At 43.5% G+C, this 27,728-nt stretch overlaps 1 protein-coding gene across 3 annotated transcripts in view; it reads right to left on the minus strand.

The window, feature by feature from the left end:
* ARHGAP29 (Rho GTPase activating protein 29) overlaps positions 1-27,728 on the minus strand; it is a 321,071-nt gene that overhangs the window by 88,122 nt on the left and 205,221 nt on the right. For all 3 annotated transcript variants that reach the window (XM_030206020.1, XM_030206021.1, XM_030206023.1), the window contains 2 exons: positions 21,981-22,169; positions 9,510-9,647 (listed from right to left, as the gene is read on the minus strand). In XM_030206020.1, coding sequence (XP_030061880.1) covers positions 9,510-9,647; positions 21,981-22,169 — 327 coding nt within the window. The remainder of the gene's footprint in view (positions 1-9,509; positions 9,648-21,980; positions 22,170-27,728) is intronic.

Genomic DNA, 27,728 nt, shown 5'->3' on the forward strand with positions numbered 1-27,728 from the left:
CTGACGTGTCGGTACCTCCACTACCGAGGGGGACCTTTCCTCTCGACGTGGACGTTTCGGCGTCTACTCCTCTCCGGTACCGAGAGCCGGATGCATGGAAGGCGACCGATGACGGTGCTTTTTAGATTTCTTGCGGTGCCCGTCATCGGTGCCAGGTGGCATGGAGGAGGTCGATCCCCCTCGGTCCCGAGGAACCGGGTCAGACAGGGTTCGGTCCCGAGGGCCATGGGCCGAGGGAGTGACCGGGGCCGATTGCCCACGCGGCCTCTCACCCCTACCCTCGCCGGAGGACCGGCGGGCCGACAGGACCTGTGCTCCTGGGGTCGATGCCATCGGTGCCGATTTCTCGGGCATCGATACCAGTACCGAAGAACCGGCCTTCGATACCGATGCCGTCGAGGTCGACGTCGAGGGGCCGGCGCAAGTTCCAAAAAGACGGTCCCGCAGAACTTGCCTCGCAACCTGAGTCCGTTTCCGGAGACCGAGACACAGAGAACACGACTTGATATTGTGCTCCGGCCCGAGGCACTGGAGGCACCAAGCGTGGGTGTCGGTCTGCGAGATCGGCCGGCCGCACCGACCACACTTCTTAAATCCACTCGGGACCTTCGAGGACATCGACGGAAAAATCGCGTCGGCGAAATTAAAGTCGTCGATGGTGGCGATAATCACACCTCGAAAAAGTAATCGACCGCGAGGCCACAAGGCCGCAGCGCGACGCCCCTCTCGAAAACGAGGGAAAATAGAGCGCGTGCTCTCTTTTTTTTTTTTTTTTTTTTAAAGAAAAAGAAACTGGAGCGCGCGGTAACAGAAACAAAAAATAAACGAAAAATAAACAAATTCGCGTAAACGCGACGGTTTTTCCGGGGCTGCTAAGAGAGAGCTGCGACGGCACGACTCTCTCCAGGCGCGGAAAAGAAAGAACTGGCGGGAGCGGTCGCGCACGGGCGGGAAGACGGCCGCGCATGCGCGGTGGGCGTGCCCTGCGTGCGGACCGCCCGCGAAGCTTCTTCCGGTTGGTGGGGGGCTGCCGCGGACATCACCCAGTCGTGAGAACAAGCAGCCTGCTTGTCCTCGGAGAAATGCAATTTATCCTTAAAATCGAGCGTGGTACCAGAAGATTGGAGGGTGACCAATGTAACACCCATTTTTAAAAAAGGTTCCAGGGGAGATCCGGGAAATTATAGACCGGTGAGTCTGACGTCAGTGCCGGGGAAAATGGTAGAGGCTATTATTAAAAACAAAATTACAGAGCACATCCAAGGACATGGATTACTGAGACCAAGTCAGCATGGCTTTTGTGTGGGGAAATCTTGCCTGACCAATTTACTTCAATTCTTTGAAGGAGTAAACAAACACGTGGACAAAGGGGAGCCGGTTGATATTGTGTATCTGGATTTTCAAAAAGCGTTTGACAAGGTACCTCATGAAAGGTTATAGAGGAAATTGGAGGGTCATGGGATAGGAGAAAACGTCCTATTGTGGATTAAAAACTGGTTGAAGGATAGGAAACAGAGTGGGGTTAAATGGGCAGTATTCACAATGGAGAAGGGTAGTTAGTGGGGTTCCTCAGCGGTCTGTGCTAGGACCGCTGCTTTTTAATATATTTATAAATGATTTAGAGATGGGATTAACTAGCGAGGTAATTAAATTTGCTGATGACTCAAAGTTATTCAAAGTCATTAACTCGCGACAGGATTGTGAATAATTACAGAAGGACCTTACGAGACTGGGTGATTGGGCGGCTAGATGGCAGATGACGTTTAATGTGAGCAAGTGCAAGGTGATGCATGTGGGAAAAAAGAACCCGAATTATAGCTACATCATGCAAGGTTCCACGTTAGGAGTTACGGACCAAGAAAGGGATCTGGGTGTTGTCGTCGATAACACACTGAAACCTTCTGCTCAGTGTGCTGCTGCGGCTCGGAAAGTGAATAGAACGTTGGGTATTATTAGGAAAGGTATGGAAAACAGGTGTGAGGATGTTATAATGCCGTTATATTGCTCCATGGTGCGACCGCACCTTGAGTATTGTGTTCAATTCTGGTCGCCGCATCTCAAGAAAGATACAGTGGAACTGGAAAAGGTGCAGCGAAGGGCAACTAAAATGATAGCGGGGATGGGACGACTTCCCTATGAAGAAAGACTAAGGAGGCTAGGGCTTTTCAGCTTGGAGAAGAGAAGGCTGAGGGGAGACATGATAGAGGTACAAAAAATAATGAGTGGAGTGGAACAGGTGGATGTGAAGCGTCTGTTCCGCTTTCCAAAAATACTAGGACTAGGGGGCATGCGATGAAACTACAGTGTAGTAAATTTAAAACAAATCGGAGAAAATGTTTCTTCACCCAATGTGTAATTAAACTCTGGAATTTGTTGCCGGAGAACGTGGTGAAGGCGGTTAGCTTGGCAGAGTTTAAAAAGGGGTTAGACGGTTTCCTAAAGGACAAGTCCATAAACCGCTACTAAATGGACTTGGGAAAAATCCACAATTCCAGGAATAACATATATAGAATGTTTGTACGTTTGGGAAGCTTGCCAGGTGCCCTTGGCCTGGATTGGCCGCTGTTGTGGATAGGATGCTGGGCTCGATGGGCCCTTGGTCTTTTCCCAGTGTGGCATTACTTATGTACTTATCCAGCAGTCAAATCAGGTCCATGTACCATGGCCAATACTGGGCTATAAGAATGATTCGACCCCCAGTGAAATGTGATCCTTTTCAACACACGGTCTACCACATGCCAAGGAGGGAAGACATAGTAGATGTCTCTCTGGCCAGAGCTGTAGTAGGGCATCAATCCCCATCGAGACCGATTCTTTTCGGTGGCTTAAGAACTTAGGAACTAACATTCCTTTTTGTCACCATCAAGTCCAGAAGTGGAGAACTCCATTGGTCCGTTATCAGTTGGAATCCAAGACGGCGATCGAGCAGGAAGCAGGAGTGGAACACTCTGCTTAAATTTTCCTATTTACTCTCTCCTGGACTAAACGAGCATGCCAAAGAGAAAGGGCAAGTCGAAGGGACCTCCCCTCCCTAGACTGGAAGCCCCTTCTCGGGGGCAAACTTCCATCTCCGCTTATTTGGTATCAACACCGTCGGGCGTATCCGCAACCGAGGCAGGGAAGAGCCCCGGTTTGGAGAGCGGAACTTCGCTCAGCCCTATCGAACCAATAACTCCCTCACCGCCACAACCGGGTGAGGCCAGAGTACCGAGTGAAGGTAAAAACTCGAAGGGGCAGCAGACCTCACCTGAGAGGGTGGCAAAAGATCTTTTTTCGTCGGGGGATCTCCAGGCTCCGCCGGAGATGGCGTTAGAGGAGGAGTCGACGGGGGCACCCAGAATGTAATTCTTGGGGAGGAAGCCGCGCTGTGCACTAATGTGATCCAGCCCCTGGTGAAGCCCCAGGTAATATCCCTGGAATCTATTTGGTCGGCGTTAGAAGCCCTTCACAAGGTTTGTACTTCATTTATTTCTGTGACTCTAAATAATTCTAGACAAGTACAAGATCTTAAAGTGAAAGTTGAAGCGATTTCAGTTAAACAAATTGCAATGGAATCGGATTTAGTGAAGATTCAAGAACAGCAATCTCAATTAGCAGGAGATCGTATGATTATTCATAGAAAACTTGAAAACTTGGAAAATTCTTCAAGAAACTTAAATTTACGCTTGCTAAATTTTCCTCAAACACAATTTATGACTGCTAGAGATCTGTTCAATAAACTTTTGAAGGAGACTTAAGTATCCAGAAGATTCGCTCCCTCCTTTGCAGAAGTTATATTATCTTAAACCTGGGAAAAGTTCTCAATTGGATTCTACTCAGTTACAACCACCTCCTGAATCTTTGGATATATCCGAATTCTTGGAACGATCTCAAGAAGAAATTAAGACTCGTGCAACTTTGATAATTTCTTTTGTCTTTATACAAGACAAAGAAGCACTACTGAGACAGTATTTTAAGAACTTACAACCTCAGTTTATGGGAGATAAGATTCTGATTTTCCCAGATATTTCAAAATGGACTCAGCAAAGAAGAAAGAAATTTCTGGAACTGAGGCAAAAATCTTTGGAAATAGAAGCTACTTTTCAGTTGAGATTCCCATGCAAATGTTTAATAATGTTCAAGAATACCAAATATATATTTTATGAACCTGAACAATTGTCTAGATTTCTGGATGCGCAAGGGGAAAAAACACCGGCCAAATAAATATTGGAATTATGGTTCAAATGTAAAATGATACCACCTGCTCTAAATTTAAATGGTTAATTATTTCCACTTTAACCAACTTCCCTTGGTGAAAATTGGATTCTCTTCATTTTGTGGACTGTTGTAATCAATGTTTGCTTATATTTTGGAATTAGGAATTCAGAATAATTTCCTTTAAAGATGTTACTTAAACATTGATGTATCCTTCAAAGAGTGTTACCTTTGATAAAATGTAAAATTAATAAAGAATAAATTTAAAAAAAAAAGAAATCCCTGGTTGGATAGTTCCCATTCTTCCGGGTCCAAGGAATGCTTCCTGAGAAAGTTCATCTCCACATTCAAGGACCCTGTGATGTGAGCTGCCGACAAGCAGAGATGATTTTTCTCCACCCAACTGATGAGGTAGGTCGCCTCCACCACCAGTGGACAACTGCAGGTCCCACTTGATGGTTGATATAAGCTACCACCATCGCATTGCCGGAAAAACTTGAACCGCGGCCCCTGCCAGAAAGGGAGCAAAGTTGTATAAGACATTCTGCACTACCATGAGCTCCAAGTGATTTATCGACTACCGAAATTACTGTTCTATCCAAGTGCCCTGTGCCAGATGAAACTTGTAATGAGCTCCCCAACCTGACTTGCTGGTCATATTACTGGGGGCCAACCACCACTGCATATTCCATCAGGCAACCAGCATCCAAGAAAGATGAAGGTCGTACTTCTGTGACACCAGAGACCAGTGGATGAGCAGAGAATGAGAAGAAATTCCTCTAACAGCTGCATAACGCTCTTGCTCATGGGACTATTTCCATCGCAGCCGTCACTGACCCCAGAACTTGAACTTAGTCCCAAGACCATGGGCCTGCCTTGACTGAAGAGAAGACAAATCTGTTGAACCAGCTTTGACCTCCTGTGCTCTGTGAGGAAGATCTTCTCTCATGCTGGGTCAAATAGAACACCCACATACTCCAGCATTTGCGATGGAGTTAGTCCGCTCTTTTCAAAATTGATCACCTGACTTAACTGCAGAAGACTGATAACTTTGGCCCTCACCGCCACGCTGTCCAAACAGGACACATGAATGAGTCCGTTGACAAGAAACAGGTGAACTCTGATTACCTGGCGACAAAGGATGCTGCCAGCACCATAACCTTGGTAAATGTTCTTGGAGCCGTGGCGAGATTGAAGGGCAAAGCCCTTAACTGGAAGGGCCAGCCTAGCATTGCAAAATGTCGAAACCTTTAAAGCAGCGACCATATGGGTATATGCAAGTACGCCTCCTTGAGACCAAGGGCAGCGAGAAAGTCTCCCCCTTAAACTGAGGCTATGACTGCTCGTAGTATTTCCATGCTAGGGTGAGACACTAAGGAGGCAGAGGTTTAGACCTTTGCAATCTAAGACCGAACAAAAGGTGCCTTCCTTCTTTGGGACAATGAATTAGACAGCGTATCTGCCTTGTCCCTGTTCAGCCTGGAACAATGGTCAGGAGCACCAGAAAGGAATCTACGATGGCCCGAATCCCAACCAGCTTGGTTCCCTTTCAATAGGAGACTACAAGAGAAGAGCAACCAACTTGTAACCTTCTGCAAAACTATCCAAAACCCACAGGTCTGACATGATTTTGGCCCACTCCCCCCAAAACTCCAGAAAACATCCTTCCTACAGAGGAAGAGAAGAGTGGACCAGTCTCGCATCACTGGAAAGCTCTGGAAGCATTGGGCGCTCTAGCTGACTGAGAGGAGGACTTCTTGTCTACACAAAACAAAGACTGGCGTGCCTGAAAGTGGGACTTCTGACCATATTGCAGATGGTATGTCTGCTGTCTCGAATCAAGATTGAGAACCCCCTGAAGATGGACAACCAGAGGCTTTCGGATTATCCACCAGCAACCGCTGTGGCTTAATTTCTCCCAGTTATTTACCCAAGTTACTGAGATCTTCTCCAAACAACCATCTGCCCAGAAAGGGAAGTTTAACTAGATATGACCAACACTGCACCCACTGCCCAATGCCACAACCAGAGTTGCTGGAGTGCCATGACAGACAAGGACATACCGCAGGCTGTAACCAGTAACAACATAAATAGCATCCGACAAGTAGGCCAACCTCGCTTCCAGCTTGGCTTTATGGCGCCCATCTTGTGTTGCCAACTGATGATACCACTTCAGGCATGCTCTTGCCAAGAACGAGTTGCACACTGTTGCTTGAAGGCCCAAAGAGGCCACTTCAAAGGCTTGTTTCAGTGAGCCTTCTAGCTTCCTATCCTGTAGGTGTTTTAGGGCAATGCTCCCTTCCACCAGTAAGGTGGTCTTAGTCACCACCATACCAAGAAAGTTCACCCTGGGAAACTGCAATTTAATTTTCTCCTCCACAATTAACGAGTAGAGGCAAACCATAGCTCTTCCTACTCTTAATACAAAAAACATAAGAAACTAGTCCGCAGAAAAGCAAAATTGCAAACCAAAACAGCGAAGATGACTAAAAGAAAAAATTAAAAAATTAAAAATTGAAAAAGACGACACGTCAGGTAAAAATCCAGTTAAAAATACAATTTTAATGGTTCCCACTCGAGATTAGATAATTTTCAAGAGTATCAGAGTCCGATTCAAGAGACTACAGCTTCATAACAAAATCTACAATTGAAAGATGAATACAAGTTTTATCATATCTGATGTTGAAAGACTCCTGATGCAGGCCTTGTAGGCCGAAACACAGCTGTGTCGAGTCTTGCTCACCGAATATTTTAATTGTATATGGATTTTTCATCTTGCGCCCCCCCCCCTTCTCTGTCAAGATTGTCATTTGAATGCTTTCCATGTCTCACCTGTACCTGTGACCTGTAAGGAGACCTGTATAACTTCGCGGTATATTACGTTTTTAAATAAACAAGCCTATTTTCATTCTCTTATCTGACCTGAAGTAGGAGGTTCTATGTTTAGAAAGCTTGTGAAAAATGTACTTAATCCAATAAAAAAAAAGGTTATCACCTTATTTTCCTTTCTTTTGTATTATTTTATTTCTATTTCTTAAAGTGGACTAACACGGCAACTGCACTATTGCTTCCCACATTAGCAGATTATTTTTGTGATGTACAAACCAATCTGGAGTAAACTGACAAGAGTTAGTGAGAGTTCTGGTTGGTTCTGATATGGAGTTCAGAGACAATACTGCTTTTTGATTGTGTTATTCCAGCTTTAAAGGTTTACTCCAAGAAATGATTTACCTACTATTGCAATACAGAAAATAATGCATTTCTAATGAGTCAGCAGTTTAACTACCAGTTGGTGTTTACTAGTTTTAATCACAGGTTGATTTTAATGTCATTTTTCCTCTATAGTTTTTCCAGAGTCTAGCATTAGCAAGAATACAGAATAACCCTCAATATTAGGCATGGATTTGTAATGGGTATTTCAGAGTAACAGAATTCCATCTGCAGAACCATGTTAAACTCAAGGCTCTGCACACAGTGACTGATTATGTTTCTCAGGGAAGAGGAAAAGGGTTGGAAAGGGAAAATTAGGTTCTTACCTTGGTAATTTTCTTTCCTTCAGTCATAGCAGATGAAGCCATTACGTATGGGTTGTGTCCATCAACCAGCAGGGGGAGATAGAGAGCACTCAACTTTTCACAGTGCCTCATGGCCAGCCAGCTCCACTGCCTCTTCAGTGTTTGAAGCTTCCAAAGCAGTATGGCAAACCGCAATGGGAATAACATGAACTTTCCTCACAGCGAACGATGGCCCCTTAACAAGGGCATGAACTCAAAAGGAGGGAATGAACACATCCTCCTGGAGGGAATAAACTCGTCCTCTTTATTGTATAACTGGAGGAGATACACGCAACCTCCTGGAGGGAATAAACTCATCCTCCAAAACATAAACTGGAGGGAATGGACTCATCCTCCTATAAGTGAACATGAATCCTCAAGACTGTTTTCCAACTTTCTCCCAAGGAAGGAACTTCAGGAAACAGATTCACAGCATACAGACAATCATACAGGGAGGGCTCATGGCTTCATCTGCTATGACTAAAGGAAAGAAAATTACCAAGGTAAGAACCTAATTTTCCCTTCCTTGTCATCAAGCAGATGAAGCCATTACGTATGGGATGTAACAAAGCAATCCCTACGTAGGGTGGGAAGAGGTCACACCATGCGCTAGCACTTGTGCTCCAAAATGCGCATCCCTCCTAGCAGCCACATCCAGCCTGTAATGTCGGGCAAAAGAGAGCTTAGAAGCCCATGTTGCTGCACTGCATATCTCTTGACGAGAGAGTGCTCTACGGAGGCCGCGCCATGCGGAGAATTCAAAATGGCGTCCGCTGCCTGCTCTGAGCGGGAAGAATCATCGCTCGCCATGCTCGGGCCGGCTCTTACACCTGTACAGCACGATTTACAGAGCCCCGCTGCTGATTTGCGCTTGCCACACCGGGAACAGCGCTTTACATTCTCTGCAGCCATCGCCAAAAACGGTGGGAAAATTCAAAATGGCGGTTTCGCGCCAAAAATGCCCCGATCGCGGGCCCACCCCGGAGGTGATAGAAAACACTCTTACCTAACCGGACCGAGTATCACAGCTCCGGTCCCATAGAAGAATCAAAGGAAAACCTCTGTTCCATTTTTTTTTTTTTTAACGCTGTGAGGAAAGCAGAGGTAATAAGAACTCCGGAGGCTCAGATGAGTGGGAAAGGCAGGGAAAGGCGAACCAACGTGCCTGCATCCACTGAGTGGGAAAGGACAGGGAAAAGCAAGCTAATATGTCCACATCCACGGGGGCATGGGTAAGGCAGGGAAAGGGCTGACCTATGTGCCTTCAAAGTGAAGCTGCTATAGCCTCTAACACCCCGGCTAACAACTGGCAAGCCAGGAGCCACCCCCAGGCAGATTTTTGATGGAGCTCGAAGAAGCTGCAGCCACCCTGCTTGGGGAGATAGAGAATACTGAAGAGGCAGTGGAGCTGGCTGGCCATGAGGCACTGTGAAAAGTTGTGTGCTCTCTATCTCCCCCTGCTGGTTGATGGACACAACCCATACGTAATGGCTTCATCTGCTTGATGACAAGGAACAAAGGATGTAGTGGCATGGAGAAAGAATGGAGACAAAAACTGAAAAAGGAAAATACAAACAGAGGGAGAAGAAAAAATGCAGAACATAAGGCGAGCAACACAGGGAAGGCAAAACAGAAAAGATAGGAACATAGAAATCCTCCTATGCAGTAAAGTAGATGGCATGGATGGGCAGACTGGATAGGCCATATGGTCTTTATCTGACTAAATTTTTCTATGTTTCTATGTCAAGAATGTCACCTTACAGCTTTAAGCGTGAGATCACACTGGTAGATAAGATTTCGAAGTTGTATTAAAACATCACTTTTGAGGTTTTCCAGATCATTTCTCTTTTCTTCAATGTCTGCCATGCAGGTTCTGTAGTGTTCATTTGCTTCCTCAGCCTGCAGGAACATAAAGTTTGATACATGATGGAAAATTTACAGCAGATAGCTATCACTCTCCATGCATTGTGTAATATTTCAGAGCAGTGAGCTGTACAAGCAGCAGCTTTTCTGCAGTCTCTTAAGAATTAAACTGTCAACTGTGTACTTTTTTTTTCTACACAGTGCAATTTCTCAATTATGCTGTCACTTGTGACACTCCTGCTAATAGGGAAGCAATTATGAGTGCTTTTTTCACAGCCACAAGTATTACTACTCAACCATGTGCATTAATACTTTTTGTGCTTAATCATTCAGACTAAGGGAACTCAAAATTTGCCTGGACAGGTAATTACAACAGGTACTGCTGCTTAGTCAAGCCACCGAATCCAATGCACGATGCTTCTGCGGTAACTCAAAAGATGCCTCTTGAAAAGCTGTGCTAATCAATCTTCTACCTATGTAAACTGTAGTTTAAGAAGGCAGACTGGCTTATAGAAAGGCAAGGCACTTGAATGTGTCAAATACTTGGGTAAGAATACACAAAACATTTCCTAGGTTCCTTTAAAATGTAATACATTTTATGCAAGTCAAAGCTAAGTTGTAGGCCGCTCCAAAAGTCAGATACTGTAATTGCCAGGTGTGACTCTCTCATTAGACACTGTTAAGTTGGCCACCTCAGGCAGCAAATATTCCCAAACACCTCTGCTGTGACCACCTCACTCTACTTTCCAGCAGAAGGTTGGAGAACAACCCCTGAATGCTAAAAGTGGCATAAGTAAAAGCAAAGAGCAACATAGGGTCGGGTCTTCAAACCTGTGCATGTATTCAGTGTCTTGACGGTCCTGCCCCCTCCGACACAGGAAGTCTGTGCTGGAGTGGGTAAGGACCCTCAGATGTTGAGTATGCACAGACTGCATGCCCTGCACTGTCTTTGCTTTTACTTTGGCTGCAGACTTAGAAGGGTAGTTGTGCCGACAGCAGTGGTCTGGAATGGGCAGCAAGCAGAGATTCTGGATACGAATGTGGGTGGAAGGAAAGAGAGGGAAGATGCCCCGACATAGCTGGGGGAGACCGAATATGTTGGGCATGAGTAAGGGAAAGCTACAGACAAAAGCAATAGAAAAAGGAAGAGCTTGAAGACTAGATAGTGAGAAGGAGGAGTCCACCAAACCAGCAACCCCTAGGTCAGGGCAAAAAAAAACCCCATGTATATAATTACAGTCAAAACCAAAAAGTAGGGGTGGACCAAGAAGTTTTGCCCGCCAAAGGTTGGAAAGAGGTAAAAAATGGAAACAAGCTGAAAGGAAAAGATTAATGTCTGAGCTGGAAGTGCGGAGGACGTGAAAAGGACAAGAATAGAAATGGCAAATGGACAGGAGGCCCTGGAAACTGACTTAAGAGGACCGACAGGAAAACAGAGCCAGAGCCCAATCTGATTAGGAAAAACAAATCACCAGACAGCAAAGATTGAAAACAATTTTTTTCTATTTAATGATTTGAATGTGTCACTTTTGGGAATTTACATCCATCTTTGTGTTTTACACGGTACAAAAGGAAATGCATTTTTTTCTATTTCTCTGGTGCAGCACTGCATACAGTAACTAGCTTTTAGACTGTTGTGATTTATTCTGTACTTGGTAATGCCCTATCTATATTCTAAGTTTGTGAATAAGGCCAGGCATTCTTTCAGCACTTACTGTGTGTAGGGATCTATGGTAATCTGGCTTGTTCATATTTTCAATAGGTTTATTGATGTTCCAGGGATTTCTGCAATAAAGTGCTGCTTTTTCCTAAGAAGTTTCTTGTTGGTGCTAATATAGAACAGTAGATTTGTTCTATCCCGATTGACTTTTGTAGAGTTTTATATTACATCAAAATATACCTGGTACTGGAGAGGATTTGTGTCACTGTTATTGAGATGTTTTGAGATTTTCTTGGTATGGTGAGTTCTATGGGGAAATATTTATTTGTTACATTTGTAGCCCACATTTTCCCACCTATTTGCAGGCTCAATGTGGCTTATTCTAGTTCTATACTGCATCCATTGTTGAACAAGGGGATTTCTGTGGATGTAGAATACATATTTGCATTTAACATCATGAAGGTTCAGTGTACAGGATTAGAGTCAGTTTTTGTATTTCTTTTTCCCAATTTATTTTTTGCCGAGTATAACCAGTGTTTGCAAAGTTTTCATTTTTCCTAACATATAGCCTAGGAATGTAAGATGTGAATTTTTTTTTTTTTTTTTGGGGGGGGGGGGGGGGGGGGAGGTCCTGACCAGTCTTCTGAATGAGGGGACCTCCTCATCCTATTCCCTGACTGGAGTTCTGAGGGGGTTCTCTGTTTTGAGTGCCTTCAAAGAGGGGCTCTCTCATTCCTTGCCTCAAACACCAGACTGCCTTCAGCTACCACCGGTAATTACACATTTATGACTAAGCTGGGTGTTTTATTCCTTAATGCACGGTTAAATACGATACCTAACATTGATGGACCTCAGATCCCCATAACAAGTTCAAAAAAATAATGCCGTTATAACAAAGCACCTCAATGTTGTGATGGTTTCTCAATGGCTAAAGCATTGCACAACTGCAAAATTCAAGACTACCAGTGAACTTCTGGATTACGATAGTTTCTCTTAATTTTTAAAATTTTGCAACTGGTAGAGGAAAAGGGAGATGGAAAGGAACAATTCCCCATCTACTGTGTTTCACTGTATCAAAATTTATATTCTGTGAAAGCTGGAACTGTTTCTCCAATTGAAATGCACTGGGCCATTTTTTTGAGAGCTTGTTTTCTGTGGAACCCCAAAGTCTGATCTAACCCATTTTTTGAAATTGATAGGTCTCTACCATTTTCCTCCACATCAAATTTGGTTCCACTCCATCCAATTCTCAGAAATTATTTTGCCCCTGTCAGATATTCTTGACCCCTTGTACATAAATTCTTTCCAAAATCTGTTGGGTTGGAAAAAAACAGAAAATATTCTGTCATGAAGAAGTTTGGAATAAGGTAGATAAGAAAGCTTGTACAGCAAAAGTCCAAAAATCCAGCCCTCCAAAAATGGTTATTTTCAGACTGCCCAAGATTCCGGACTCCCTCCTGCCCCCCTCCCCCCACCAGACATCTTCCTGGCCTGCCTGCTTGCTTTCACTCACTCTCCAAGGCATACCCTCCCCCCAATTACACCTCCCCCTATGGTCTGGCATCTTTCTCTCCACACCTGGTCCTGTAAGTGGCTCTGTCTCACTCTTAACTTTCCTGAAGTTTTTGGTACTGCAGTGGTAGCTTTACTCACAGGCTGCCTCTGGCATGCACAGTGCCTTTCCTCTCTGACCCATCCCGCCCTTCCAACAACAGGAAGTTGCGTCAGAAAGGGTGGGATGGGTCAGAGGAGAAAGACTCAGTGGAGGCTGAAGGCAGCCTGTTAGTAAGGCTGCTGAAGCAGCACCGAACATTTCAGGAAAGATGACAGTAAGGCAGAACCAGGGGAACGGCCAATTGTGGGAAGAAAGATGTTGGACTGTGTGGGGAGGGAGAGAAGGAAGGGATAGGCATAGCCACAGGGGAGGGGGGGGGGGGGGGCTGGGCCTCTCCTTTTAAAATTGAAGATGCTGGAAGGTGAATGAGACATTGCATGGGGAGGGGAGAGGCTGGAAGGGGAAGAGAGATGTTGCATGGGGAGGGGTGACGGAAGGGTTAGAGATGCTGCATGGGGAGGGGAGGGGAGAGGCTGGAAGGATTAGCGAGACACTGCATGAAGGAGAAGGTGTACTGTATTCAAATCTCCCTCTTGGCAGCCCTGCAGATATAGTACAAAGCAACAACACAAACTACATGGACCACATGGATGCCAGCTGGCATCAAGCAGTCAGCAGCCACAAGCGACAACACGGACCACATGGAAGACAGTAGCCACAGGCGACAACATGCGCCATACAGACGTCAGTTCACATCAAGAAGTCAGCAACCACAAGCCACAACAACAAGCCACAACATGGACCCCACCAAGTTGGCATCAAGCAGATACAGTACACAGCGACAACACGGACACTAGTTGGCATCAAGCAGTCAGCCTCAAGCGACAACATGGGGCCATTTGGCATCGAGCGGTCTGCAGCTACAAGCAACTTCACGGACCACACGGACACCAGTTGGCATTCAGCAGTCATGGCTCCTAAAATTGGTAAACTTCGCAGTGTGAAGAGAAGGAAGAACACATTGAAACTGAGTGACAAACTTGAAATAATTAAACTAGAAAGTGGTGTGAGCAGTGCCGTTATAATGGAAACTTACAACATCCACTCTACAATATAAAAAAGGCAAAGAATGTAATTCAACAGTTTACAGCCTTCTCTGAGCCTTACAATAAAATCTTTGAAAGAAAGTTTACTTAAGCCAAAATCTGGATACAGTATTGCATGAATGTCTTTTGTTAAAACAATCAAAAGGTATAACAGTTTCTGGGCCGGTGCTTATTGCCAAAGCAAAGACTTTTAAGGAAGAAATAAACATTGAATCAGAGTGTGCATTTAGTGATGGATGGCTTAGGCATTTCAAGACCCATCATGGAATTCGACAGTTAGAAACTGTTGGGGAAAGACAATTGACTGATAAATAAGCTAAATTAAAATATAAGGAAAAATTTGAAAAAATGGTGAGTGACCCTGGTGTCACGCCCGACCAAGTGTACAACACAGATGAAATGGGGGTTTACTGGAAGTGTTTGCCCACAAGCGCTTTTGGCTGGAAATCAAGGGCCCCATTTACTAAGGTGCGCTAGTGTTTTTAGCATGTGCTAACCATGCAGACGCCCATAGGATTATTATGGGCATCTACACAGCGTGCGTGAATACCTAGCGAATGCTAAAAACACTAACACACCTCTAGCGCAGCTTGGTAAACAGGGCCCTAATAATGAAATACTGCCAATATATGAAAGTATTTAAAAAAAGGGGAATCAAACCAGTGCTCCATCGACAAGTACTGCAGCAGAAGTTGCGGAAATGAGCGAATAAACACTGTATATTATTTTGGAGATGTTACAGTATCTTTTTCATGTTTTTTTGTATTTGTTATTGAATAAATCAACAAGATCAACAAAATTTGCCTATTCAGCTCTTTATTCTTTCTTAAATTTGAATTTTAAAAGTACCACCTAAGAATCCAGAAAATCCAAAAATCTAGACTGAACCGTTCTCCGAGCGGTCTGGATTTTTAGACTTCTAAAGTAGTTTATAAACTGTGAACTGAAATGACTGCCACCAAAAACATGATTTCTCAGGTAGCAACATGGTCAAACCTTCAATCCATGGGGATAGAAGGGAGAATGGATGGAAGAGCAACAGATTACTGAGCAGGAAGCAGGAAAGCAAAATTGCTCACCGGCAATGATAGTTCTCATAAACAACAGGATAAATCTGACAAAGCAGCACTGGGAGAGGAATAGACAGACTAAGAAATGGCTGGAAGAGAGACTGGTAGTGATTGTATTTGGCGTCCACTGTCTTTCACTTTATCTCCAAATTTTAAATCTCCAGTGCAAGAAACATCTGCCAATTTGAAGGGATGTCTTTATATAATCTTGACACGTACAACCAAGGCACCTAGTTTGTGGGAAGCAGAACTCTGGAGCATGTTTCAGAGAGGCCATCCACTTTTCCTTTAAATAACAAACACTCTCATCCATTCTGCTAAGATGGCATTTAGTTGAGTCTGAACTTGTGGTAAAAGGCTAGGCACAAATGCCTGCACATTTTAGAAGACTATAGCATACATTGGACCACGTAAAGCTGATGAGCTGCTGTGAGAACAGAAAGCATGGCACCTTGAAACATGTTTCTTGCACAAATGGTTGAAAGTCATGGATCTTTACCAGAAGGGTACTGGACAACTCTCTGTACTTTTTAGTTTTCCTCATAACTGGTTCAACTACAATGCTAGAGCATGCATGCTGGACCTTGTTGAAACGTGAGACCAGCTGGACCTTATATTTTTCATCCATCTTTTGGAAACAGGCTGTACAGTACTTGGATTTTGCTATAAACAGAACTGCTGATCCTGTAGGAGCCCATGAATGCATACTGTGGCTGTAGCTTTTGGGTCTTTATGTACTTTAGAAGGCCAAGAATGTCTGCATGTGGTTTAGCATCTTGCTTCAACAAGAATGGTACCCCTCTTGTCATTCACTGGAGAAGTCTGAGGTAAGACATGTCCTTATAAGATTTGTTTCTCACTGGGGAAGGAGAGAGATCAGAAGTGGAGGAGTAGCCTAACGGTTAAGTTCAGTGAGCTGAGATCCTGGGGAACGGGGTTCAAATTCGCACTGCAGCTCTTTGTGACCCTGGGCAAGTCACTTAACCCTCCACTGCCTCAGGTAGAAAAAACACCTTAGATTGTGAGCTCATTAGGGACAGAGAAAGTAACCGCACAACGTTGCGTAATCTAGTAGCACTATAAAAATAAACAGTAGCAGAAGTCGTCATTCCTGTACATCGTCAATAAAGTCCAGAAAAGAAATGTGGATCCAAAAACTCCTCTATGCCCAATCGGATTTTAGAGAGGACATCACCAGAGTATCACCTGTTGAATAAGATGATGTCTCACTGGGTTGCTGCTACTGTATACATTTGGAAGTCCTTGCAGCACTCATAAATTCATTAAACAGTTTTGGCAAGAAGAAATGTAGCTGCTCTAGAAGAGGCAGTGATTCATCCACTACTGTCACTAGTACCGGAGTTGATGAGAAAGACAGTAATGCAGAAGCATGCAAAGAACAGGCAACCTCTGTGCTGGAATAGTACCACCTGCACTTAAAAGCTCCTGCACTGTCTTGCAGGCTGATGGACAAGCACTGGAATGTATATCAAAGTTCTGGATCCCTCTGCCACACTTGGGGCAGGGTCTGAACCCTGACTTCAGTGACAACAAAAAAAAAAAAAAAATTAAACTTGACAAAAACAACATTGTAAGAAACAAGTTCAATTTCTAGAAATAAAAATTATCTGGAGAGCTTTGTTTAGCATTCATTTGGCTAAGCAGAAAAATAAAAATTTTCAAAAGGGCAAAATGAGGAAAATGGTTAAAAAGAAGATGAAAGGTTTGGTCGCAAAGGTTAGGACTCTGAATTAGGCATGGACGATGTTTAAAAATACCATCGTGGAAACCCAGACTAGATGTATTCCACGTATAAACAAACTGTTCTGCCCTCGTCGTCATCACGTTTGACGCGAGGGCGGGGCAGGGAGGCATTGTGGTGGCTTCACCACCATGAACTTACGAACCCTTTCTCTAGTGGTGTGACTTCAGAACTTTTGTCTTCAGAACGTTGAGGGTGCGTTTTATTATAGTAGAAGATATCAGAAGCAGGAAGCCTGCATGGGAATCTGTGGGACCATCAGATCAGGAAGCAGTAAAAGGAGGGCACAGGGAGGACAAAGCTATAGCGGACAGATTGAATGAATTCTTTGTTTCGGTCTTTACAGAAGATGTAACAGATCTACCTGTACTGGAAATGGTTTTCAGGGGTGACGATGCAGATGAATTTGGAAGATGTGCTGAGCCAAATTGACAAGTCAGAGTGATAAATCACCCGGACAGGATGGTACGCACCCCAGGGTATTGAAAGAACTCAAACACGAAATTTCTAATCTGCTGCTAGTTATCTGTAACCTGTCATTAACAGTGGCGTTCCTAGGGCGGCTGACACCCGGGGGGATCGCCGATGCACCCCCCCCCCCAGGTGCATTTTTAACTGCTGGGGGGTGCCGCGCGCCTGTCGGCTTCATTTGTTCCATGCTCCCTCTGCCCCGGAACAGGGAGCACAGAACGAGTGGAGCAGATAGGCGCGCGGCACCCCCCCCCCCCCCAAGCGGCGTGCACCCGGGACGGACCGCACCCCCCCCAGGAACGCCACTGGTCGTTAGTCATCTGTAGTACCTGAGGTCTGGAGGGTGGCCAATGTGACACCAATTTTAAAAAGGGTTCCAGGGGTGATCCTAGTAATTACAGACCAATAAGCCCGACTTCACTGCTAGGGAAAAATAGTAGAAACTATTATAAAGAATAAAATTATAGAACACGTAGACAAACATTGTTTAATGGGACAGAGTCATAATGGATTCAGCCATGGGAGGTCTTGCCTCACTAATTTGCTTAATTTCTCTGAAGGCGTGAACATGTGGATAAAGGTGAGCCGGTTGATGTACTGTATCTAGATTTTCAGAAAGCTTTTGACAAAGTTTCTCATGAGAGACTCCTGAGAAAATTAAAGAGTCATGGGATAGGAAGCAATGTTCTGTTGTTGATTAGGAATTGGTTATTGCACAGAAAACAGGGGGTAGGGTTAAATGGCCATTTTTCTTAATGTAGGAGGGTGAATAGCGGAGTGCCACAGGGATCTGTACTGGGACAGGTGATATTTAACATTTATAAATGATCTGGAAATCAGAACAAATGAGGTGATTACATTTGCAGATGACACAAAACTATTCAAAGTTGTCAAAACACATGTAACATAGTAACATAGTAGATGACGGCAGAAAAAGACCTGCACGGTCCATCCAGTCTGCCCAAGAAGATGAACTCATATGTGCTACTTTTTTATTTGTACTGTCCTCTTCAGTGCACAGACCGTATAAGTCTGGCCAGCCCTATCCCCGCCTCCCAACCACCAACCCCGCCTCCCAACCACCAGCTCTGGCACAGACCCTATAAGTCTGCCCAGCACTATCCCCACCTCCCAACTACCAGTCCCGCCTCCCACCACCAGCTCTGGCACAGACCGTATAAGTCTGCCCAGCACTATCCCTGCTTCCCACCACTGGCTGTGGCACAGACCGTACAAATCTGCCCAGCACTAGTCCCGCCTCCCAACCACCAGCCCCTGCTCTGGATTGCGAAGCATTGCAGGAAGACCTTAGGAAGCTGAAGAACTGGGCATGCAAATGGCAGATGAACTTTAATGTAGACGAATGTAAAGTGATGCACATTGGGAAGAATAATCTGAATCATAGTTGTCTAATGTAGGGTCCACTTTAAGAGGCAGATGCATCAACCAAACGTTAAAAAATCTAAATCGTTAAAGTCCCTAACGATTTTTAAAAAACGAAGAATGCACCAAAAAAAAAAAGTCACACACGCTCAGATCGGTATTGAAACGTACAATGTATCAAAGAATCACAATACACGTCGGTAATCGGCCCCTAAATCATGCGCAGAGCAGCCAAGCGTTTTGCTGGCTGCTCTGCGCATGCTGCAAACGTCAAAACAAACAAAAAAAAAAGCCACAACACATACACGTGGCTACCCGGTCAGCAAAATACAAAAACAAAGGATCAGGAGGGGGCAAGGGCGCTCGTCCGGAGCGTCCTGTATGGACGGCCTTGCCCCCCCCCCCCCCCCCCCACGAAAAAGCAAAATTCTAGCAGCCCCGGTCCCCCTCCCTTCCTGTTCTTCTGTTTTGCAAAAGCTAACTCCGCCTCCCGTCATTCTTCCGCCCCGTGCCCCGCTGCCCCCCCTGAGGTCGACTACGCTGCTCCCACCTCCACCGAGACCCCCCTCCCAATTACCGACCCGAGCAGCGCCTCTCACCTCTTTCTGAAGCACTGCACGGGCAGGAAGATCTGTTGTGTTGGTCGCAGAGTCTCCATGACGTCTCTTCTTCCCTGGCCTAGGCCCGCCTCCTTCTGACGTAGGTTACTTATGTCAGAAGGAGGCGGGGCCTAGGCCAGGGAAGAAGAGACGTCATGGAGACTCTGCGACCAACACAACAGATCTTCCTGCCCGTGCAGCGCTTCAGAAAGAGGTGAGAGGCGCTGCTCGGGTCGGTAATAGGGAGGGGGGAGCGGCGTAGTCAACCTCAGGGGGGGGGCAGCGGGGGCAGGGCACGGGGGCGGAAGAATGACGGGAGGCGGAGTTAGCTTTTGCAAAACAGAAGAACAGGAAGGGAGGGGGACCGGGGCTGCTAGAATTTCGCTTTCTCGTGCGTGGGGGGGGGGGGGGGGGAAGTGGCGGACAGTGGGGAGCAGCGGGGGGGGGGGGGGGCATGGCCGTCCATACAGGACGCTCCTGATGAGCGCCCTTGCCCCCTCCCGATCCTTTTTTTATTTTTTTTTATTTGATGTGTTTTCTGACACGTTTTCTTACAGCTCAAACACAGCTCTTTTGGACATATGTAATGCAACGTCCTTTTGACCAATCACAGCGCTTTTAGCTCTGCTAATGCGCTGGGATTGGCTCAAAGTTTGTTTATTTTTTCACTTTACGATTTTTCCTGGCACAGAGCTGTCCTAACGAGAGGTCCAGACCTCTCGTTAGATTTCCTGCCTTTTTCCTGCGTAAAGGCAATCGGAAAAGGTTAGTGCATCTCGTTTCAATGGGGTTTTTACACTAATTGCTCATCTGCACTCCGTTTTCGTTAGCTGCTAGCTTCCTCGGTAAAAGCCCTTTGATGCATGCAACGGCTCAAAATTTCCTCGTTGGAGGGTCGTTAAAGGCTCATTAAGCTTTGGTGCATCTGCCTCTAAGAGTTAGCACTCAAGAAAAAGACCTAGGTATCATTGAAGACAATACGCTAAAATATTCTGCCCAGTGTGCAGCAGCAGTCAAAAAAGCAAATAGGATACTAAGAATTATTAGGAGAGGGATGCAAAATAATACCAAAAATATTATAATGCCTCTGTATTGCTCAATGGTGCGACCTCACCTTGAGTATCGTGTTCAATTCTGGTCGCCGTATCTCAAAAAAAGATAGAGTGGAATTAGAAAAGGTTCAAAGAAGACTGATCAAAATAAATGATAAGAGGTGATGGAACTGCTCCTGTATGAGGACAGGCTAAAGAGGTTAGGACTCTTCAGCTTGGAAAACAGATGGCTGAGGGGGGATATATGATTGAGGTCTACAATATCCTGAGTGGAGTGGAATGGGTGGAGATGAATCAGTTTTTCTCTCAATTAGAAAGTACAAACACCAGAGGACACAAAGAAATTAGTTGGGAATACTTTTAAAACATATAGAAGGAAATATTTTTTCACTCAAAGAATAGTTAAGCTCTGGAATTCGTTGCCGGAGGATGTGTTAACAGCGGTTAGTGTATCTGATTTAAAAAATCAGATGGACAAGTTCCTGGAGGAAACGTCCATAGCCTGTTATTGAGATGGACATGGGGGAAGCCACTGCTTGCCCTAGGATTGGTAGCGTGGATTGGTGCTACTACTAATTGTGTTTCTGGATGGACTGGATAGACCATTGGTCTGACCCTGTACGGCTGATCTTATGAGCATCAGAGACTAGCAAACAGGAAGAGTCATGTATGCTCAGAGATTTACACTAAGATTTGAGCTTTGCAAGAGCTGTTCCATCCTGGCAACATAAGATGACACCATCCATTTGTGCACCTGACTCAAAATGGATTTTAGGCATGGGTTCCAAGTAGTCCTAGATGGAGACTTGGATTGTTGGGTCTAAATGCATGCAGAGTTGTTTTCATGAACTGTTGGTTGAAAGTATTGGAAGAATTCAGGTATTAGTTCTAAAAAGTAGGAGCACTGCTGTTTGTAGGGCCACAGCTACATATGTAGTATTTTAAAGTGTAATGAAGGAACTGTGAAACCACTTAAAATTCTAGTGGGAAAGGCATGTGAGCCTAATAGTTAGTCATTTAAGAGCAGATGTGATCATGACTGGTACTGGAGCTGCTGGTGGCCACCTTCTAGAGCAAGATGCTGTCAAATGTATGCCCAAGAACCATACTGGAAGCCATAATTGGGGTGGAGATTTGGAGTCTGAAGAGCAGGAGGATTCCCCCTACCAATGCCAAGCCTAGCCAGTTTCAGAGTGCCACCCCCCACTCCCCAGCTCTCTTCCCAGTATTCCCCTATTCTACCTGTCTGGTGAGAATAAACTCATGTAGTACAAAGCTTCTCTGTCTTTCCCCATACAACATCTAACTCCTCCTTTGGCTATATAGTGCAGCTCCTTACAGTGGCTTGCCCTGGCAACATTAAAGGCTTCAAACTTCCACCTTTAAAGATGAATCAAATTTGGGTCTTTAGGTAACACTAGGAAACGGATCTCGAAAGGCCCAATCATACATTACATTTAGGACATAAAGAATGGACTAGAGGTCAACATCCACTGGGTCAGATTTGGCCCATGGGCTATAGTTTGCCCACACCTGTCCTAGATCTTCCTGTATACAATACTTCATATTTACATTCTTACTGAACAATTCAAATTGTTGAAGACATTCCCATCATTGTATGAAATGTGAATCATCTAACGAGTCCAACAATTCTCCTTTCATCACACAATAGCAGCTAGCACAGAATTGGTACTGTGTATACAAAACTTACTTTTTGTAGAGCTTCCTCCTCTAGTTTCCTTCTTTTTTCAAGCTGTTTGCTAGCATCTTTCACAGGTCCTCCACTAGAACTCAGTTGTTCCTCTTCAGCACGAACAGTACTAGATTTTGCCTTTTCATATTCATCTTGTCGTTGAATGTGCAACAGTTTTGCTTTCTTTAAAGCAGTATCCAGTTCTTGCTAAGTAGGAATTACAATATATTAACATTTTATAGCACAATTTTCAGCTTAACCAATTACATTTAATAGACTGCCTCTTTCTCTAATATCAGAGCAGTTTACATCTCAATTAATTTTAAACTGCCTATCATAAAAACTGACATCAAATCAAATATCAGAATAATATTGTACAAAGAAATATTTCATTTTTGAGGATCTGTCAGATTATCCTACATGTACCTCGTCAAGCAGGGTTGTTACAACTTGACCTACCATACCAAGAACCACCATTTTTTATGCATAGATATGTAGTCCCTGATCTCTTAAAGAGCCTGTCCCACCAGAGAGACTAGAGGCTAACTGAATTTCAGTTTCAGTGCCAAAGTCATAGCAGCCATTTTGAAAGCAGAGCTGGCATGGGCAGAAGAGACTGGGTTTTGCTTCTGCCCTGACTGCACCACTAGACTACCTGGGCTTGTAAGGGAGGCGGAGGGAGGGGCCCAAACAGCTGAGTGGAGAAGGTTGGGGGTGGGGGGCAAGGGTGTTTTGAGAGAAGGCAACTAGCATTCAGGGCAGAGGGAGGAGGCAGTTGCATATATTTTCGGTTTCAGTCTCAGCCAAAACCAGGCAATGAATTTCAGTCACAGATTTGGTTTCAGACAAAACAAAAATAAAGAAGTTTTAGTTGGCCTCTAAGAAAGACTCTCCAGCCCATGACATTTTTATGGACACGTCTTTGTTTCTTTTAGTTTTACTGATTCAGTTACTGAGTGCAAGAAATATTACTAGTATGCCTGATTTTTCTGGGAGCCATCTAGGCTTCTGTCCCTGCCTCTATCTATTTTGATATTTAACTGGGGCTCCCAAAGAGTTCTAAGTATAGTCATAAAACCTTTAGGGATTCTGTTTCAAGTAAATGATCTCTCTAAAAAACACAGACACATATTTCAAACAAATTGTCATGATATGAGAGGTTTACTGTTTAAAGAAGCACTTCACCTTTTTTGGGCAGTGCATGTGAACTTGATGTACAGTGTACTCTATTTAAGTGCATGTCAGATAAGCGCAAGCTCTGTTTAACTGTATACCATACTTTGGTCCCGTTTTTGGCACCATCAATTTCTTCGGTTTAGCGCACCACTGATAAGAGCAAGATTTGCTTATACACATGGTTTAAGACCGCTCCTCTGCAGGAAAGACTCCGCATAAGCGCACGCACGGAATATGGAAGCTGACTGGCGCGTGACAAAGGGGTGGTAAATTTGAAATCTCGTTGGTTAACTGCCACAGGCAGAAGAAGCAAAAAAATGTTGTTAGAGTGTACACTGGAATTGTCGTCGCGCAACTGTAAGACTCTAACACTGGCTGAACGAATAGAAGTTCTTAAAAAATTAGAAAGAAAAAAGTCAAGCAACTATTGCTAAAGAATATGGTGTCAATCCCAGTCAAATTTCATGTGTCGAAGCAGAAAGACCAGCTTCTGGAATACTGACAAAACAATACAAATCCACACCAGAAACGTAAACGGGCAGGAAAAGCGAGGATGTAGAAGATGCTCTTCTTCGGTGGTTTTCTCAAGTCAGGAGCAGACAGTTTCCTGTCAGTGGTCCACTACTTATGGAGAAAGCTAATCAGCTAACTGAAAGTCTTGGACTAACTGAATTCAAAGCCACTGTTGGATGGTTGGAAAGATGGAAGGAGAAGAACAACATAAAATACAAGAAACAGCATGATGAAAAACAAGATGCTGATGACTTTGGTGCTGAAAATTGGGTTGTTTCAGTTCTTCCTACCATCTTGAACGAGTTTGCACCTCGTGACATTTTCAATGCTGACGAAAACGGTCTCTACTGGCATTCGCATAAGCCGAAACTACAGGAAGTAAAACGTCAAAGGACCAACTGACGATCCTCCTTTGCTGCAATACAGATGGGAGTGAGAAGATGGAACCACTCGTCATTGGAAAGAGCAAACAGCCCCGTTGCTTCAATAATGTTAAGCGACTTCCTGTGTCATACGAGGCTAACGCAAATTCATGGATGACTGGGGAAATTTGGAAGCAGTAGCTAAAGAAGTTAGATACTAGAATGCGGGCACAAAAGCGTCAGATTTTGTTGCTTTTTGATAACTGTGCTGCACACAGTGATGATGTCAGGCTGTCTAACGTCAAGGTGGTCTTCCTGCCACCAAACACTACCTCTCTGATCCAACCTATGGATCAGGGCATAATAGCCAATTTCAAACAACATTATCGGGCTCTTGTGCTACATCGTCTGATGAGAGTTATGGATGACCAGACTGGCAAGGGTAAACGTGCTGTTGAACTCGTAATCTATCACTGTTGAATTCCCTACATATGCAGAAAGAAGCCTGGAATCATGTTACACAGGCAACTATTGTGAACTGCTACAAGCGGGCAAGCTTTGTTAGGGATGTGGAGAGGGACGAAACAGATGCAGTTGTTGCAAACGCGTCAGACGAACAGGCTATTAACATCCCAGCCGGTGTAACTGAAGAGGAGTTTCATCACTACATAGCTGTTGATTATCAGATGTCAAGCTTCTTTGGGTCACAACGGTTAAGTGCACGCTCCGGTTAACTGCATGTATTTCTTTGGTCCCAGACCCTTGCACTTAAGCGGATTGCACTGTACTGCCTTTCTGTAAATACAGTCAAAGCTGTTTACATATACTATTTTTGCAGGTACTTTTCTGTCTCAAATGGACTCACAAATTAATGTATTTTTTTTTTATGACAGCAATGGAAACAAATCATACACAAATGTCTCATAACTGTCTTGTCACACTAAAGAGAATGTTTCTAGAGCTTTCTAGGCAAGATGTTTAATTAGTTTAATATTATATTTTTGAAAATTTTTATTGTACCATGCTTTAGACAAGTTCAGTGAAGTAATTAAGCTAAGTACATAAATAAAACACAAATATCAGAGGTTAAAAACTTACACAGAGAGGGGAAGAAAATAACTCTATTCAGGAGGAAAGTAAGTGAGTTGTGCTACTTGTTTCAAAGAACACACTAGGTAAGAAATTTTGCCTTTTCTTATAAGCAGGTGCAAAGAAGCCACATACATGGAATGCCTAGTGAAGAGTTGTCGCCAAAATAAAACAAAAAACAACCAACCAAATGAACAAATCGGCTCACTGGTTCTAAGCCATGAAGCAGGACTTAAGATTGATTCTTTGCTTGGTATTGTTCTTTATTTTATGTTAGTTATACTGTATCACGTTGGGTTTAGTTTTCCTGGTTAGGTTTTTTTCCTTATAAAATAGCTCCACTCTATGTATTCTTGGATTCATATTATGTGGACTTGAGTGTAGCTATCTACTCTTTCTTTTGATGTTTTTGTAAAATTCTTCTAATTTCAAGTTTGGTAGATAGTGTTCCTTTTTCTGTATTTACTTGGTTTTAAGATTTAAAATGATGACAAATAAAATATTTAAAAAAAAGATTGATTCTCTGCTCAGGTCTTTTGATCTCTGGGGTGACCAGGGCAATTCCATGACAAAGTCCTCAAAAATGTCACATACAAAAAGTCATGACGACAAAATTTAAAATTTAATGGGAAAAATTGGCATGGACAAACTGGCATGAACAAAATGTCATGAAGCAATATTAAATCAATTGATAATTGACAATAACTACAAATATTTATATTTAAAAAAATGTACTCTGCAGTTTATTTTAACTTAAAATTAGCAAAAGCACAGAATATTCAGACAATATTGATATTTACAACTTTAGCAATGTCTCCCAAATGAGCAATCCAATCTCTATTACTGTAGTCAAGTCACCATAGTGTGAAGGGCTTCACTGATCATCACGTATGTTGTTGTCTACTTTCTTGACTAAACCCCAAGTTCAAGCTGGTGACGCAGGAGGTCCATTCTGAAGCTTACATACAAATTTGGCAGTAGTAGAATGGGCAAATCCAACACCACTGTTGAAGGCATTATGCCATCCCTCAATGACATTGTTGAATCGAGGTAAGATTTAAAGTACCCATGTGTATTGACTGCATACCTGAGCTGTCCTCTTTTACCCCTTCTTGGTCGTCTGATAAAATTGTCTTCCAGATAGTCAAGAATACATTGCAGATCACGATACATGGATTCATCTGTTTGTCTTTCAAAAAGATCCAATTGCCTATTTGGGAGACACTGCCAGAGTTTTAAATATCAGTGTAGTCTGAACATTCTGTGCTTATGCTAATTTTAAGTTAAAATAAACTGCAGAATATATTTTTTAAATATAAATATTTTCAGTTATAATCAATTATCAGTTATTTTGTCTTTTAAATTGTAAGCTCCTTGAGCAGGGACTGTCCTTCCATGTTAAATTGTACAGCGCTGCGTAACCCTAGTAGCGCTTTAGAAATGTTAAGTAGTAGTAGTATTTTAATATTGCTACATGACATTTTGTTGATGCCAATTTGTCCATGCCATTTGTCTCCATTTTGTCATTGTGACATTTTGTCCAAGCCAATTTGTCCATGCTAATTTCTCCCATGATATTTTGTCATCATGACTTTGTCTATGTCATTTTTTTCTTTATTTATAAATTTGAAAACAAATTATTCACAAGAATAAACTTGTTAAAGAAGCACAGAACATGTAGAATTAAAAATATATCCATAATTCTTACAAGAAAAAAATATTTCCTCTTAATTAGGCCACAATATTGTGGGGACGAAGACCAAAAATCAAAGGAGATAACAAAAGAACAAATTGTTTATAGGAAAGACTATCAACATGTTAAACTCTCAGAATCATCTTCTAAATTACTGCAAGACTTGTGGAAGGCAAAGATAACTTCTTTAACTCAACAAAAGACTTTAGCTGATCAGGAGTAAAGGAAATATACTTAACCCCTATATAACATACAACACATTTACAAGGGTAACTCCGTAAAAAAAGAAGCTCCTAAACCTCTAACTTGTTGCTTTAACGCTAGAAAAGCCTTCCTTCTTTCCTGTGTGGTCTTTGTAATATCTGCAAAAAAAGATATTCTGTCCAAAAAACATTTCCTGAGATCAAAGAAGAGCATTCAAATCCTGCTCAAACACAAACATTTATTTATTTGTTACATGTGTGTCCCACATTTTCCCACCTCTTTGTAGGTTCAATGTGGCTTACATAGTGCCGGAGAGCAATTACAGACTCCGGTGTAAACAAATACAAGGTGAAGTTGTGATAGGGTAAGGTTCATGTGGTAGGACCACATAGAGGAATCGTTCAACGGGAGAGTTTGGTGATGGCCATTATGAACTTTAGTGTTGTTGTGTCGCAGAAATCAGGCATTTACATGACAAGAAGGGTAGATTTTTCCAGAAACTCAAGGGTCGAGTTCTCCAAAAAAGCTGCTAAATTATTCAAATCCACACCATTATCGTTGACCAACTATTCTTCCCTTCGAACCATATCTTGAGAGAAATTGTTTCCAATCTTATTAGAGGAAACAGGTAGAAAGAAAATCCTATTTATAGGGGGAATATCGTCTGAGGAATAGTGCAAAATATCAACCAAATATTTCTTAAATATATTCAAAGGAGCCATATCACAC

This window comes from Microcaecilia unicolor, chromosome 6, assembly GCF_901765095.1.
Source record: "Microcaecilia unicolor chromosome 6, aMicUni1.1, whole genome shotgun sequence".
NCBI lineage: Eukaryota > Metazoa > Chordata > Amphibia > Gymnophiona > Siphonopidae > Microcaecilia > Microcaecilia unicolor.